This window comes from Podarcis liolepis (genome assembly GCF_965112155.1).
Source record: "Podarcis liolepis genome assembly, chromosome: 7".
Lineage (NCBI taxonomy): Eukaryota > Metazoa > Chordata > Lepidosauria > Squamata > Lacertidae > Podarcis > Podarcis liolepis.
The window spans coordinates 88837694-88854248 of record NC_139561.1 but is presented as its reverse complement, the minus strand read 5'-3'; the positions used below and the strand labels follow the sequence as shown (position 1 = coordinate 88854248).

General features: G+C 49.6%; 1 protein-coding gene and 1 long non-coding RNA gene across 2 annotated transcripts in view; one reads left to right on the top strand and one right to left on the bottom strand.

Annotated features, from left to right (window-relative positions):
* Positions 1-11127, top strand: part of SLC8A2 (solute carrier family 8 member A2) — a 132816-nt gene extending 121689 nt beyond the window's left edge. Inside the window, exons 5-8 of the mRNA XM_083515788.1 lie at positions 1821-1945; positions 3109-3208; positions 7860-8135; positions 9482-11127. Coding sequence (XP_083371914.1) covers positions 1821-1945; positions 3109-3208; positions 7860-8135; positions 9482-9858 — 878 coding nt within the window. The 3' untranslated portion in view covers positions 9859-11127. The remainder of the gene's footprint in view (positions 1-1820; positions 1946-3108; positions 3209-7859; positions 8136-9481) is intronic.
* Positions 11128-11243: 116 nt separating this feature from the next.
* On the bottom strand, positions 11244-15739 carry LOC310712740. The gene is made up of 2 exons (XR_014528969.1): positions 13030-15739; positions 11244-12616 (listed from the first exon to the last, which is right to left on the bottom strand). It is a non-coding gene; the product is annotated as an uncharacterized lncRNA (long non-coding RNA).
* Between the last annotated feature and the right edge of the window lie 816 nt (positions 15740-16555).

The window sequence follows — 16555 nt, the reverse complement described above, 5'->3', positions numbered from 1 at the left end:
GGCCAAGACTGACTATCTATCTATCTATCTATCTATCTATCTATCTATCTATCTATCTATTGGACTATGCAGAGCTGACAAACTAACAGCAAAAATAAGAAAAGAAAAATATCATCATCTGATGAAATCATGAGCAGGATTTGAATTATGAGCAGCCGTAGAAGATTGATAATACAGAAGAAAGATGGTTACATACGCTTCAGGTTACAGATGCTTCAGGTTACAGATGCTTCAGGTTACAGACTCCGCTAACCCAGAAATAGTACCTCGGGTTAAGAACTTTGCTCCAAGATGAGAACAGAAATCGTGCTCTGGTGGTGTGGCAGCAGCAGGAGGCCCCATTAGCTAAAGTGGTGCTTCAGGTTAAGAACAGTTTCAGGTTAAGAACGGACCTCGGGTACTTAACCCGAGGTACCACTGTATATGAAATAGAACGATATGTCCCAGGTGAAATGTTTATTAGAATGCAGTATGTAAATGGGCTGGGGTTAAGAACAGCATGGAGAGAAAGACAGGAAGTCAATTTTAAAAGAGAAATGTATAACAAATTTGGAATCTGGAATCAGTGCATCTTCCCAGAAGGTACTCAGGGGCACATGGTACCGGCACCTATTTTGTTCTTAAAAAGTGTGGCACTTACTGGAGCAACTTTGTGGTGAGTACCAGCGCCTATTTTTCTAGAAAGAAAGAAAAGCACTGTCTAGAATATATATGGCAAGATTTTAAAGTTTAATAAAAACTGGGCTCCAAAATCTCTTGATGCAGAGGAACGGGCTGTGCGACTCAAGAAAGGAAAGCCTACCGTCAACGGTGAAAAGTTGCAAGAGCAAAATACAGAACCTCTATGTACAAGAGCAGTATATCTCTGGGTAGCAAAAGCTGGTTGACTCGGCTCACTTCCTGGAGGACCAGTTGCTATATCTCAGCTTAGCCTACCCCAGAGGGTTGTTGTGAGGATGGTGAAACTTGCAGGATGGAAAGGGATGCTCCTTCGCTAGAGGTTTTTAAGCGGGGAGGGTATGGCCACCAATCAGAGATGCTGTGGCGGTGTGCTCCCTCGTGTTGGCAGGAGGGTCAGGCTAGATGGCCTTTGGAGGTGCCCCGCGTACGATTCTGTTGCTATCTGTGCACTACCTGGAGAAGGTGGGATATCAGTATACAGTGGTACCTTGGTTCTCAGACTTAATCCGTTCCGGAAGTCTGTTCCAAAACCAAAGCGTTCCAAAACCAAGGCACGCTTTCCCATAGAAAGTAATGCAAAACGGATTAATCCGTTCCAGACTTTTTAAATCAACCCCTAAAACAGCAATTTAACATGAATTTCACTATCTAACGAGACCATTGATCCATAAGATGAAAGCAATAATCAATGCACTGTACTATAAAATAAATAAGACAGTATTGTAGATGATAAAAATTAAAATTATTTTTTTCTTACCTGCACTGGTGATAGTTATTGTTTGGATGGGGGGCTTTTAACCCTTTCCACAGTCACACAATCAATCAATCAATCAATCAATCAATCAATCAGTAGCTGAACTGGGTTCCACACAGTCACAAAAACAAATGAACCGAAAAAGCCTCAAAAACAAAAATGCAAAATAAATAGCAAAAGCGCGGAACTTAATTTGTTCCGGAAGTCCGTTTGACTTCCGAAATGTTCGAAAACCAAGGCGCAACTTGGATGTTCGGCTTCCAAAAAATGTTTGAAAACCAGAACAATTATTTCCAGGTTTTCGGCATTTGAGAACCTAGGCCTTTGAGTTCCAAGGTACCACTGTAGTCTCTTCTTCCTTACGCCATGTTTTCCCCTGACTTAGTGGATGCCGACAAGAAGCTCTCGGCCGAGGAAGAGGAAGCCCGGCGGATCGCTGAGATGGGGAAACCGGTCCTGGGGGAAAACTGCCGCCTGGAAGTCATCATTGAGGAATCCTACGATTTCAAGGTGAGGAGGGGGACACGGCAGGTGCCTTGCGCAGCCTCGATTCCCAGCCCTTCACACTTGTGTGGCGTCGTGGTTAGAGCATTGAACTCTGAGCAGGGAGGCCAGGGTTCGAATCATCACTTGGCCACGAAGTTCACCAGGTGACCTTGGGGGCCAATCACCGCCTCTCAGTCCAGCCTTACAGGGTTATTGTTTTGCAGGGATTAAAGGGGGAGAGGGAGGACCACGCAAACCGCCTTGCCCTCCTTGGAGGCAAAAGGAGGGATACGGATGCATTAAATAAATAACAACAAGCAAGCGACATAAAAAGGCTTCGCTGAAGCTTGATTTTGGTTTTGCATTTGTATGGCGCTTTTGCAGCTCAAAGTGGCTCACAATACTAACATGAAACATTCTGCTCTTACCACTGTGCTATTCATAAATGCCAAATTATATTATTATTTAATAACAGTTAAATGATGATACAGTGGTACCTCTGGATGCGAACGGGATCCGTTCCGGAGCCCCGTTCGCATCCAGAAGCGAACGCAACCCACGTCTGCGGGTCACGATTTGCCGCTTATGCACGTGCACGTAGCGTCATTTTGACCGTCCGTGCATGCGCGAGCGGCGAAACCCGGAAGTAACACGCTCTGTTACTTCCGGGTCACTGCAGCGCACAACCCGAAAATACTTATCCCGAAGCTACTTCAACCCGAGGTATGACTGTATTATTTACTACCCCTAATACAGATTTTTTGGGGGGTCATGTGTGGACGACTGAATTTAAGACTGACGAAACCACGACTGACACTGCTCCCACCAAAACGCCACCCGCCCTAGACTTTTAGAGCAGTATCGTACCACAGTCATGGCTTTCTGTGGAGAATCCTAGAAACTGTAGTTTGTTAAGGGTGCAGAGAGCTGTTAGGAGACACCCACCCACCCCGCATTCCCCCTCATGGAGCTACAATTCCCAGAGTTCCCCGGGAATTGGAAAGATGGTTAAACCACTCTGGAAATTGTAGCTCTGAGAGAGGAAGAGGGGGTCTTCTAAAAACTCTCTGTGCCGGTAACATGCTACAGTTCCCAGAATTCTCTGGGGGAAGCCATGTCTGCTGAAAGTGATATGTGCATATCAGGCAGACCTGACTGTGCTTCTGTTGCCCCCCCCCCTTCTGTAGAACACGGTGGATAAGCTCATCAAGAAGACAAACCTGGCTCTGGTGATTGGCACACACTCCTGGCGGGAACAGTTTCTAGAGGCGATCACCGTGAGTGCAGGTAGGCGACTCTAACCTGGGGCGATTGAGATGTGGGAATGTTCTGGGGTGCAGGAGAGGATATATTGACTAATTATATCCTTATCCAACTTGTGCTAACAAGTTCCCAAAATATCAGCAGAGTTTATAGACATTCCCCTTCAAGTTCGCAACGGTAACGTGTGCACAGGTTCGCTAGAACCTCTGTAATAATTACTCTGGTAATTTCCCCTTTGTTCCCTCTTAAAATACAAGACACAACACAGTCTTTATAAAAGTATAAAAGAGTTTACTCACGTCCCGTTCACAATATGATCCCGGAAGGCAGACAGGCTTAAAAAGTTACATACATTTAGAATCTATCTTGTAGCAAGATAGACCTTATCTCCTCTCTTGGCTGGGAGCCAAGAGAGCATCTTTAGATGCTTCCTCATCGAAGGAAAATGGCAGAGAGAGAGAGATAGCTGCCTGCCCTGTGCTTTTGTCATTACCTGCACAGGTGAGGCCACACCCACCTCTGGTCACATGCAGAGGAAGTCCGTCCCCAGGAAGTTTACCTGCTTGCTGGACAGACATCCCTCCCCATGTTCTAACATGTACACTCTAGGAATGTTGTCATTGACTGCTCCTGTGTTTACATCCCACATGAGAGAGGCTGCCGTCGTGAGCTTACCCTGCGATTGTCGCCCAAGGCCCTCTTCTGTGTGTCTGCTCCCCGGGAGGTCCAGAGGGTGGCAATGCACAAGCAGGGCCTTCTCAGTGGTGGCCCCTCGCTTGTGGAAGCTCGCCTAGCTCCTGCGGGGAGCTGTCTTGCACATCCGAATCGACCTCGATTGATTTACCTTGCATTACGGAGGTCAGTCCTGCTTAGAGATTTCTCCAAAGGATTTGAGGAAGGGTGAAAGGGAAGTCAAAGTTTTTCCTTTGGGGGCGGGGCAAGAAGGGGCAGATTGCTTTGGCTGCGGGTGTCTGTTCCTAAACTGCATGACTCAACAGCAAATGGGCCTGCCCCATTGCTTCTCCGCCCCCAAGTCCTTTCCCCCCTTCCCCCTCTGCCACCCGCCCTTCTTTTCAACCTCTTCTCCTTTTCCATTCCCCACCATCCCCTCCTAATGGTCATTACCCTGTGGTTTGCAGGGCGAGCGCCATCTGTTGGCAGCCATGCGAACTACAACCTGACGACAACCTTACACAAATGTATGCTAGAGAAGAAACGCAGGAAAAAAATACATTAACCTAAAAACTGATATAAACACCTTCTTCTGATGCACCCCCCCTTCCTGCCCATCAACACCTCTCAGCTTCCTGGCCCTCACCCAAGTCTCCACCCATCCCCCCTGGCTCTCAGAATTCAATTTTTAAAAAAGAAGGGGGAGGGGAAAGGATTCCTCGTGGCGCTTTCTGCCCATACCCCTCCCTCACCTCACATAATTAGCTGTGGGAAAGAAAATGGATTTATTTATTTATTTATTGCACTGATGACTAAGTAAATCTGCCGAAATCTATGATTTTCCTTTCAACCAAGGAGCCTAGAAATTACTTCTTTGGCGACAAATAAATAAATAAATAAAGCACAGGCGTTGCGTAGTTTTGTTGCTGCCCTGAAAATCTCTTTATGGTGACAGCACCCACTATAAAAGCTGTGGGTGGATTTTTTTTTTTTTTTTAATGCTGGGGGTGGGGGCGGGAATGGACCGGGAGGGAAACAGAAAGAGAAATTATATATTCTCCCCCTCCCCCGAGTCCTGCACTGCTGTCCACCCACAATGTTCTTTGCTTCAATCTCTCTTCCCTTCACACGGTCAATCAGGCCTCCCCCCCACCCTGACCCTCTTTGGTAAGGAAGAAAGAGAGAGAAGGAAGGAGACTATTTTGTTCCATAGGATTACAGAATTGTGGAGCTGGAAGGAACCTAAAGGGTCATTCTAGCCGAAGCTCCATGCAGTGCAGGAATTTACACTGAAAGGGCTTTAGTCCTGGGCTCCTGGAATTGCTAAACAGCCCTCATAAAAGGTAAAGGGACCCCTGACCATTAGGTCCAGTTGTGGCCAACTCTGGGGTTGCGGCACTCATCTCGCTTTACTGGCCGAGGGAGCCGGTGTACAGCTTCCGGGTCATGTGGCCAGCATGACTAAGCCGCTTCTGGCGAACCAGAGCAGTGCACGGAAATGCTGTTTGCCTTCCCGCTGGAGCGGTACCTATTTATCTACTTGCACTTGATGTGCTTTCAAACTGCTAGGATGGCAGGAGCTGGGACCGAGCAACGGGAGCTCACCCTGTTGCAGGGATTCGAACCGCCGACCTTCTGATCGGCAAGTCCTAGGCTCTGGGGTTTAACCTACAGCGCCACCCGCGTGCCTAAACAGCCCTAGTAACACAAGCCAAATAGTGCTGGCTGGTGCCCATTGGGGCCAGTGAGGTGGAATCCAGGGAGCCCAAATGGTAGGCGGAGCCAGAGGCAGCGAAAGGCGGAGCCAACTCATTCCAATAATAATAATAATAATAATTATTATTATTATTATTTTATTTATACCCCGCCCTCCCCAGCCAGAGCCAGGCTCAGGGCAGCTAACACCAATAAAATCACAGTAAAAACGTAATGGGGAAAAAGAGAAGGGGGGGGGAACCAATTTAAAATACAGGTTAAAATGCAATTTAAAATGCAGCCTCATTTTAAAGTAGCCGATAAACCACCAAGACTTGCAGATTGGAAGATCGGTGGTTCAAATCCCCGCGACGGGGTGAGCTCCCGTTGCTCTGTCCCACCTCCTGCCAACTTAGCTGTTCAAAAGCACACCAGTGCAAGTAGATAAGTAGGTACCACTGCAGCGGGAAGGTAAACGGCGTTTCCATGCGCTCTGGTTTCCATCACGGTGTTCCGTTGTGCCAGAAGCGGTTCAATCCTGCTGGCCACATGACCCGGAAATCTGTCTGTCGACAAACGCCGGCTCCCTTGGCCTGAAAGCGAGATAAGCGCCACAACCCCATAGTCGCCTTTGACTGGACTTAACCGTCCAGGGGTCCTTTACTTTTGCCTTTTCTTTGGCGATCACTTGTAGCCAAGTAAGATTGTCTTCCATAAACAGAAGCATTGCTTGCCTCTACCAGTGGAGGTAGAAAGTGGTCACCTTTTTTGTGAATGACCCCCATTATTATTATTATTATTATTATTATTATTATTATTATTATTATTATTAATATACCACCCTATACCCGCAGGTCTCAGGGCAGTTCACAAGATAAAAGTACATTGTTGTTGTTGTTTAGTCGTTTAGTCGTGTCCGACTCTTCTTGACCCCATGGACCAGAGCACGCCAGGCACTCCTGTCTTCCACTGCCTCCCACAGTTTAGTCAAACTCATGCTGGTAGCTTCGAGAACACTGTCCCACCATCTTGTCCTCCGTCGTCCCCTTCTCCTTGTGCCCTCCATCTTTCCCAACATCAGGGTCTTTTCCAGGGAGTCTTCTCTTCTCATGAGGTGGCCAAAGTCTTGGAGCCTCTGCTTCAGGATCGGTCCTTCCAGTGAGCACTCAGGGCTGATTTCCTTCAGAATGGAGAGGTTTGATCTTTTTGCAGTCCATGGGACTCTCAAGAGTCTCCTCCAGCACCAGAATTCAAAAGCATCCATTCTTCGGCGATCAGCCTTCTTTATGGTCCAGCTCTCACTTCCATACATCACTACTGGGAAAACCATAGCTTTTACTATACAGATCTTTGACGGCAAGGTGATGTCTCTGCTTTTTAAGATGCTGTCTAGGTTTGTCATTGCTTTTCTCCCAAGAAGCAGGCGTCTTTTAATTTCGTGACTGCTGTCACCATTACATTATAAATTTACATTATAAAAACACAAAATGCATTATCAAAATGTAAACAGAAACAGCTGAATACACTCTCCGCCCACCAAACCCAAATAAAAACAGTTAAAGGTTTTTTTAAAAAAAACACACACAAAAACACACAATTAAAAAGCAGTTTAAAAGAATGCAAACAGTATTCTCTGCTGGGTGCAGCCCTTTTGTCGACTATCAGACCCTGCCCTACGTCTGACAAAGGTGAGGCAGACAGGACCCTCAGAAATCAGTAGAATGAGGCGTAGATTTCCCAGTCATTATGTGGCATGACCGTGGTGCCCTCTAGTGGCCAACTTGCCTTACAGCACCTTCCAGAATAAACGAGAAGAAAACCGCCTTGAGAAGGACTCAATACACCCTTCTGGCATTAACAGCAACTTGAACTGATATTGAGGCTGAGCAGGCGAAACATACAGGTGTCAAGGGATATTTTTGCCTCTTTAATTTGCACAGGTGAATTTGCTGCTGCAGCACGGTGTAGTGGTTAGAGTGTCGGACTTGGACCTGGGAGACTGGACTCCAAATCCTCACCCTGTTTGGGGAAGCTTTTAATGTTTGATGTATTACAGTATTTTAATATTCTGTTGGAGGCCGCCCAAAGTGGCTGGGGAAGCCCAGCCAGATGGGCGGGGTATAAATAGTAAATTATTATTATTTTTATTATTGCCATTTAAATGGGCACCTTTTGATCGATTTCAGGGCAAGGCTTACCTGCCCCCCCCCCAATATCTTATTCAAGTTGGCACCCCTGTTTGGAGGCCTCCCCACCCTCTTGGCCCAGAAGCGCCTCTAACTCTCAGTCCCTGTCTCCCTATCCCTAGGAGACGAGGAAGATGAGGAAGACGGGCGCGAGGAACGCCTCCCCTCCTGCTTCGATTACGTCATGCACTTCCTGACGGTCTTCTGGAAGGTTCTCTTCGCCTGCGTGCCGCCCACCGAGTACTGGAACGGGTGGGCTTGCTTCAGCGTCAGCATCCTGGTCATTGGGGTGCTGACGGCCCTCATCGGAGACCTGGCCTCTCACTTCGGCTGCACCGTCGGCCTCAAGGACTCTGTCAACGCCGTGGTCTTTGTGGCGCTGGGCACATCCATACCAGGTATTTATCCTTGTTATGTACTGAAGTTCTCATCCTGGCCAGCAGGGGGATACTGTAGATAGTTTGCACTCAGGTCCACATATGCAAATAAGGGATTGAAAGTGACGTTCAGTGATTGGATAGTTACAGAAAGTGGTTACTATTGCGTTGTAGTGGAGCTCTATATAAGCAGGCTGGCTAAACCCTTCAGTTCAGTTCTGTTCTGGCCTCTGAATAAACAAGAGCTGTTGAAGAATCGCTGTGTTGTCTGATATGTTCACCCACAACTTAACAATCCTGACGGCAGAAAGGGGGCAGGAAGACTTGCTGCAAGGTGGGCCTCTGAACCCCCAATGCCCAAGCTCAAGAGGTTGAGGGTCTTTTGCAGGATCTCTTATGAATGTTTCTGTTGCAAATACGTTCTTACCCTTAACCTGATGCCCCCCAGAAGTTCACACGCAAAGGAAAGGCCAGTTTACCAACTGAAACGCAAGGGACAATAGTATGCGGGTGCTGTTTTCGTACAGCAAATTCGCAACATAAGCAGGCAGCAATTCATACAGCATGTGCACCTGGTGATCTTGAGAGTCCACATAGGATCCCTGGCTATTTCCAAATCCTAGTAGCCGTTTGCCCACTCTAAAGACTCGTCTACAGTTCTGTTTGTCCCATGATTTCTAGGCCCAAGTCCGAGAGGGTCTTCCTTTCATCCTGCCACTTTTAAACCTGCTCTTTACTGCTGAATTGGAACAAACATCAGTTGAGTTTTGTGGGGCTTGACATTTGTTCCTTTTCAGCAGTAAAGAGCAGGTTTTCCCAGGGAAAAACCTAAAATATCACAGGACAAACATAAGCGGGGATGAGCTCTAAAAGTGAAGTGAGGACATTTGTGACCCAGAGAGGTGGCCTTCCACCCCAAGGCAGGCCCTACAAATAACCGAGAGATGCATTTTAAATAAAAGCACACATTCTATTCATGTAAAAACCCCAGGCAGACCCCACAAATAACCCAGAGATGCATTTTAAATAAAAGGAAACATTCTATTCATACAAAAACAAGCTGATCCCCGGACCATCCGTGGGCTGGATTTAGAAAGCGATTGGGCCGGATCCGGCCCCTGGGCCTTAGTTTGCCTACCCATGGGTAAGACTTTCCTTTCGATTGATCTGCTTATTTACTGCCATGGGGGAGGAAGCTGATTCCCCGAAGCCTGACAAGAGGCCAGCCATTTCCTCCCTTGAAGGGGGCACTTGACTGCTGTCGCCCCCTTGTGGCACCAGGGCATCAGTGCAGGAGGAAGAGGGGGTCCCCCAGGGTTGTCGGCCACCCGGTGTCCCTGCTGACCACGGCTCTCCTCTTCCCACAGACACCTTCGCCAGCAAAGTGGCCGCCCTCCAGGACCAGTGCGCCGACGCCTCCATCGGCAACGTGACCGGGAGCAACGCCGTCAACGTCTTCTTGGGCCTGGGCGTGGCCTGGTCCGTGGCGGCCATTTACTGGGCCTTCCAAGGCAAAAACTTTGAGGTGGAGACGGGCAGCCTGGCCTTCTCCGTCACCCTCTTCACCATCTTCGCCTTCGTCTCCATCAGCGTCCTCATGTACCGCCGCCGGCCGCACATAGGGGGCGAGCTGGGGGGTCCCCGAACCCCCAAAATCCTCACCACTTGCCTCTTCATGGGCCTCTGGTTCGTCTACATCCTCTTCGCCAGCCTCGAGGCCTACTGCCACATCAAGGGCTTCTGAGGACCGCTGGGGTGGACGCGTGGGGTCGGGCTGGGGAGAGATAGCTGGCCAACAGGGGGGCACCCTCTGCAAATAGACGCTCCTGTGGCCTGGTTCCCCCACAAGCTTCTGAGCATCATTCCCCACCAGCCAGCCAGCCACCTACCCCTCTGAACAACACGGGACAAGGGGGTCTCTTCTCTCCTCGCCTCAGGAGCAGATGCCCGTCCAATGGCTGCTCCCAAAATTTCCAGGCATCTCCAGGCCATATTTGCCCCCCTGCCCTTGTCCCACTTGCTCTCCAACCAGGACATTTCTGTTTCTCCACTCTACGCTCCCCAAGGGGGGGGGGTCTGCCATACTCCAGTCCTGGGGTCTTCCCCCCCCCCCACTGGAACTAGGGACGCCAAGAGAGAGGGGAGCATGGTGTGTGTGTGTTTGTGTGTGTGTGAGTTCTGTTTTTAACACCCAGCTACCGCTGTGTCTGCAATGTGTCTTCTCAAACCCCCTCCTGTGGTTCTTCAGTTCCACGGCACCTAAGACCACAAAACTAGAAGGACCAATCACCTTCCTTCCTTCTCTTGCTCCCCCTTCTTGAAGGCGGGCACGTGGCGTTTTATGAAGGCCGCTCTCGAGAGGTGAATCCTACGCCAGCAGTAGCGTGATGGGATTTTGCCATTTGTTTTCTATCTCTCTCTCTCTTTAAATGATTCCGACGTTCTCAACAGTTGCTTCCGACATGCTTTTGGAAATGGGTTGGGGTTGCCATCAGGCCGGAAACATGTGACAACCGGCTCCGCCCCAAATAGAAGGGGACGTTTGACCTCAACATTCATCCTACCCACACACTGCCCCCCCCCCCGTTCCTGGGATTTTGGAGGGGGGCCAACGGACAAGCAAATTCTCCTGCTGCTTTTTCTACGAGGTCATGTTCACCAAAGTGGTGAACTTCTTTTGGAACAGCGCCATAACTCGCTTTTAACTCCTGTTCTGCTCTCTACGGCGAAAGGTGTTAGAATAAGGGTCTGTACCGCCCTGCTTTTTAAAGGAGGGTGACATCCCTCACCTTCCGACTGTTAGGACAGGGTCTTCCTCTCCTCCTTTGCTGGAATGTCTTTCTCCACCACAATGAGAAGAATTTCGCTCTAGGTGGGTGGCTGGGAGAATGGTATAGTCTTTTAGGAGTCGTTTTGTACCTTATCCATGGTGGAATGGCTTGGCACATCACTATGGATGATTCAGATGTGGGGACACCCGATGACCTTCCTTTGAACTATAGGTATGGGTTGACCTCAGTGATCCACTCATCCCCATGTGATTCTTTCGGAGAAGCGTGTGGGATCCAGGAAGGAGGACAGAGAAATTTCAGTGTGCCAGAAATGTAAAAATGATGCTCTTTTGTGGGGGCTGGGGCTGGGGAGGTGATAGATGTCCTCACCTACATGCAGAATGTGAATGGAAGCAGGAACGTTGCCTTGAGCGAATACCGTTTCCTTCTGGCCATCTGAATGTGCAGATCAGTGTTTGTAGATCTTACCGTATTTCCCTCTGCAGGCAACGTGAAGGTCTCTTTCTGGAGCAAAACATTTGCCTAGACAAGGGGTCGGCAACCTAAGGCCCGTGGGCCACAAGCGGCCCATGGGGGTTGTTTAACCGGCCCATGGACACCCACTTGGTCAGCTCCCATGCTAAACTGGCACAGAGCAGAGTGGCGACTGCCTTCCACAATGCTGGCTGGCTTCCCATTGGCTGCAGGAAGCTCCTTCAACCAATGGGAAGCTACACACACCTCCTCTGCTCCGGAAATAGCTGCGCATGAGTGCATGCATGTACACACACTCCAGCCCACTGCGGCGTCTGCGGGACCACGAACCAGCCCAATCCACAAAAACTTTGCCGATCCCTGGCCTAGACTTAACATTATGATTGACACTTGGGCATACCAACTCCCTGGTCTACTAGAAATGTCTCGACTTGTGCCGAGTGCCCATTCCCACCCAGGTACAGCGTACAATCGTGCATGCCTGGCTGAGACGGAAGAGACTGGAGACCAGCCTTTGCTCAGAACCCATTTTGCAACAGGAAGAGGAAGTGCCGCCATCTTGAAACTGGGAGCGCTGGGCTGCTCCAAGCTTGTGGCTTCCATGGAATCTCCCTCTCTTTGAAGAAACCGTTCCCTCTTCTTTGCCTCCTTTGAATAACTTTTCTCCACAAAGAGGGAAGCTCCCCCTCCGTTTATGAACACAGATGCAGTGAGCGAGAGGTCAGGAAGGTGCCATCCTCACAAATCTGCTCCCAACACTGTTGCAGTGCACGCATTTCACTGCCTCTTTGCTGCCCACTCTCTGGGACTTTCCTTCTTGCCCTCATGCCCACAGCCATCCCGGATGCCAACCAGATATGGCCAGGCATCCCAGCACCATGCTTCTGATGAATGGAGTGGGGATTATTTGAACTCTTAGCAAGACTCTGTTCCTTCTCCACCGGAGCTTTGGCATCCAATTTCGTCTTTTATCATTGGCCGGTGGACTTCTTTCTAGAAAACCAGCAGATCTGAAACCAGACTCACTGCCGTTGGGCAACATTGCTGTCCAATCATACTTGGTCTTAGAGCTTGCCTAGCTTTAAAAACATGGCAGATGATGGGTTTCAATGACTGGCTGAGGAGTGGAGCCAAGGTGGAGGACCAGAAGACTGGCTGTGTGGTCGGAAGACACAAGTTTTACTGGTCAAACTGGAAACATGCTAGCCGGTTGGAAACGGCCATCTCAGCCCATCCCTATTGTCAGGGAACTGCCATTGGAAGGAAGGGAGGTGGAAGGGCTCACACAGGTGGGGAGAGACTCAGCAGCTGAAGAGGGAACCAGTAGGGGGAGAGGAGCTGAGCTGAGGGAAAGTGAGTGGGAGGGATGGCTCCGAGACACTTCCAGCGAGGGCAGTGGGGAGGTTTCAGGACCTCCCGTAGGGACACCCACTCCTCACCGGAAACTGTCACGCAGAGAGTCCAGAAGACGTGTTTCCGTTAAGGAGCTTTTATGTTGGAAGCGATTCCGAATGCAACCACTGTTGGAATCTGCCAGCAACTGAGGGAGCCATGTTTAAGGGGCTCCGTTACAGACAGAGGTTTGCAAACTTGATCAAACTCTGAGGGACTTGGATTTTACGCACAAGCAGCTCATCGTCCCATCACACCTATGTGCACCGCAAAGCTTCCTGCAGTGTCTCTAGCTCCAGAAATCCCATGTGCTACAGTTCTGTTTCAACCCACAATTTTGAATAGAACCAGCCCTACCATTAGGTAACATGAGGTGGCTGCCTCAGGCGGCAGTTGCTGATGGGCAGGGAGCAGTGTTCAGGGCTGTGTTTGCTTTGGGACCTGCCCTGCTGCCCTCAGGTGTGGTGTGTGGGATGTTCTCCTATTACCAAGTTGAAAGCAGATGGTTTCTTTCTGAGTGTCTTCTGCAATGTGCCATTGATGCAACGATAGTGCATTGGTGGTAGGTTTATAACGGACTCACCATTCTGCAGTTTTTCTGCAACGCTTCCCCAACGTTGCTGCATTATTGCCACCTGAAAGCACAATGAAAGCAGGACAAAAACAAATAAAAAGTTACAGGATTTCAGCAGGAAGTTATGGGAGCCGCACAAATGGGGAATGAAACAGTACGCCTGCTCCAAAAGTTTTGCAGGCACAAACAGTATTGAAACCTGGCTTGCGAATAACAGCCCAGATACCATCCTGAGAACAAGCCATCATGAATGCACAATAAACAGGATTTCTGGAAGGGCCCTAATTTTCAACCACCAGCCTGGTTCATTTTTTAAACATGGAATGGGATGGTGCTGGTGGAAGGGAGTCATCTTGCCCTTGCTTGCCTCAGACAGCAAAATAACTTGGGCCGGCCCTACCATTGGTTCATCTACTTATGAGAGCAATGGCCAGTGGGAGGCCTTTGGATGAGGAGTCGGGACTCCAGGTCCCATCAACCTTGGCTGTTGGTGATACTGACTTGGGCTGGAGGGGGTTGGAGTCCAGCGCAGCAAAAAAGAAGAAGCTAATGCTATTCTAGGCTACATCAACAGTTGTATAGTGTCCCGATAAAGGGAAGTCATAGTCCTGTTCTCTTCTGCCTTGGTCAGACCACACCTGGAATACTATGTCCAGTTCTGGGCACCACAATCTAAGGAGGATATTGACAAGCTGGAAGGTGCGCAGAGGAGGGTGACCAAGATGATCAAGGGTCTGGAAACCAAGCCTGATGAGGAACGGTTGAAGGAGTTGGCTGTGTTTAGTCTGGAAAAGAGGAACTGGAGAGAAGATATGATAGCCATCTTCAAATATCTTAAGGGCTGTCACCTGGAAGATGGAGCGAGATTTAAGACTAGTGTCTGGGAGTGGCTGCCAATACCATGTAACACAAGTCCTAAAGGATCTTCACTGGCTCCCAGTATGTTCCTGAGCACAATTCAAAGTGTTGGTACTGACCTTTAAAGCCCTAAACGACCTCAAAGTCCCACTATACCTGAAGGAGCATCTCCACCTCCATCATTCAGCCCGGACACTGAGGTCCAGCTCCAAGGGCCTTCTGGCAGCTCCCTCACTATGAGAAATAAAGTTACAAGGAACCAGGCCTTCTTGGCGGTGGAGCCCTCTCTGTGGAACGCCCTCCTGCCAGATGCCAGGGAGTTAAAGAATTACACAACTTTTAGAAAACATCTGAAGGCTTCCCTCTTCAGGGAAGTTTTTAACGTCTGACACTTTATTTTATTTTTATATTTTGCTGGAAGCCGCCCAGAATGGCTGGGGGAGGGGGGGACCCAGCCAGATGCGCGGGGTATAAACAATAAAATTATCATCATCATCATTATTATTTCCTCTTGCTCTGGAGGGCTAGGATCTGAACCAATGGATTCAAGTTACAAGGAAGGAGATTCCAACTAAACATCGAGAAGAACTTTCTGACAATAGGAGCTGTTTGACTGGGGACTCCTTTGGAGGTGTCTAAGCAGACGTTGCCTGGCCATCTGTCACAGACGCTTTAGTTGAGATTCCTGCATTTCAGGGGGTTGGGCTAGATGACCCCCGGGGTCCCTTCGAACTCTACAATTCTATGATTCTATGAGCACATACAGGGCCACGGATTCCTTGACTTGGTGTGGTTAGGTTTAGGGATGGCTCTGCCCCTTTAAGTAGGTCTAAGAAGAAGGGCCATAGCTCAGCGGTGGAACATCTGTTTTGCATGCAGAAGGTCTTGGGTCCAGTCCCTGGAATCTCTAGGTAGGGCTGGCAGAGCACAGCCTGAAATCCGGGAGAGCCGCTGCTGCCAGCCAGTGTAGGCAGTACTGAGCTGGATGGATCAATGGCCTGACTCAGTATGACTTCCTATGTCCCTCTGACACTTGCTTTGGTTGCTACCGTATTTTTCGCTCTATAGGATGCACTTTTTCCCCTCCAAAAATGAACGGGAAACGTGTGTGCGTCCTATGGAGCGAATGCAGGCTCCTTGGCTTCAGCGATAGCAACGGGAAGCCTCCGGAGCGCAGAGGGAGCGCTCCCTCCGTGCTCCGGAGGCTGTGCGTTGCTTTCGCTGAAGCCTGGAGAGCGAGAGGGGTTGGTGCGCACCGACCCCTCTCGCTCTCCAGGCTTCAGGCAGCTATCCGCAAGCCTTCGGAGCGCGGCGGGAGTTCCAGCTGCGCTCTGAAGGCTTGTGGATAGCAGCCTGCAGCCTGAAGCCCGGGGAGCGCAGTGACAACTCCTGCTGCGCTCCCCAGGCTTCAGGCAGCTATCCACAAGCCTTCGGAGCGCGCCCCCAGCCCTGCAAGCTCCAGGAGCGCAGCAAGGCTGCATGCAACCTTGCCACCGCTCCTGGACCTGTTCTGGGGGCTGGGGTCGGGGGAAGCTCAGGCCAAGACAAAACGAAACCAAGACAGCGAGCGGGATCCATCCTGCTCGTTGTCTTGGCTTCTGCCAAAGCCGTGCACAGCTTCTCCCGGCTGGAGAGGTTGCGCGCGGCTAAAAAGGAAGCCAAGACAGCCAGCGGGATGGATCCCGCTCCTTGTCTTGGCTTCTTTGCTCTTTGGGGCTGGGGGGGGGGAATAATCCCCCCTTTATTCCCCCCCCTAAAAACTAGGTCTGCCCTATAGTCTGGTGCACCCTATGGAGCAAAAAATACGGTAATGAAACAGAGCCACTTGACAGCGTAACACAGGGAAGAAAGAAGGAAGGGGGGGAGAGAGGAAGGTCTCTGCCTGCAAGGAGCTTCCAATCCGAATGTCAGTACTAAAGAAGAGAATTTAGGGAGGAGAGGAAGCATTGTATCAGGGGATTAAAAGCATTGCTTCAGCTGGGGATGAGCAACAATATTCTGGAAAGGGAGGGAACAGATGATTTTGCCCCTGTTCAGGTGAGTCTAGGAAATGTAATCCAACCTCTGCTATTTTGGTTGTTGAATATATTTTTTTACCTTGGCTCAGGCTGTCCACTTTGACTTGGAAAGGGGGCAGAGCAGAAAAACGACCTGTTTTCACTATTCTGAACCCAGAGGGCTTACCGTATTTTTCGCTCCATAAGACGCACCTGACCATAAGACGCACCTAGTTTTTAGAGGGGGAAAGCCCCGTTTTGGGGGATATCAGCTCACAGTTGTGCAGCTTCTTTTGCAAAGGGGGAAAACCCTGTTTTTATGGGGTTCAATTCACAGTTCTGCAGCTTCTTTAG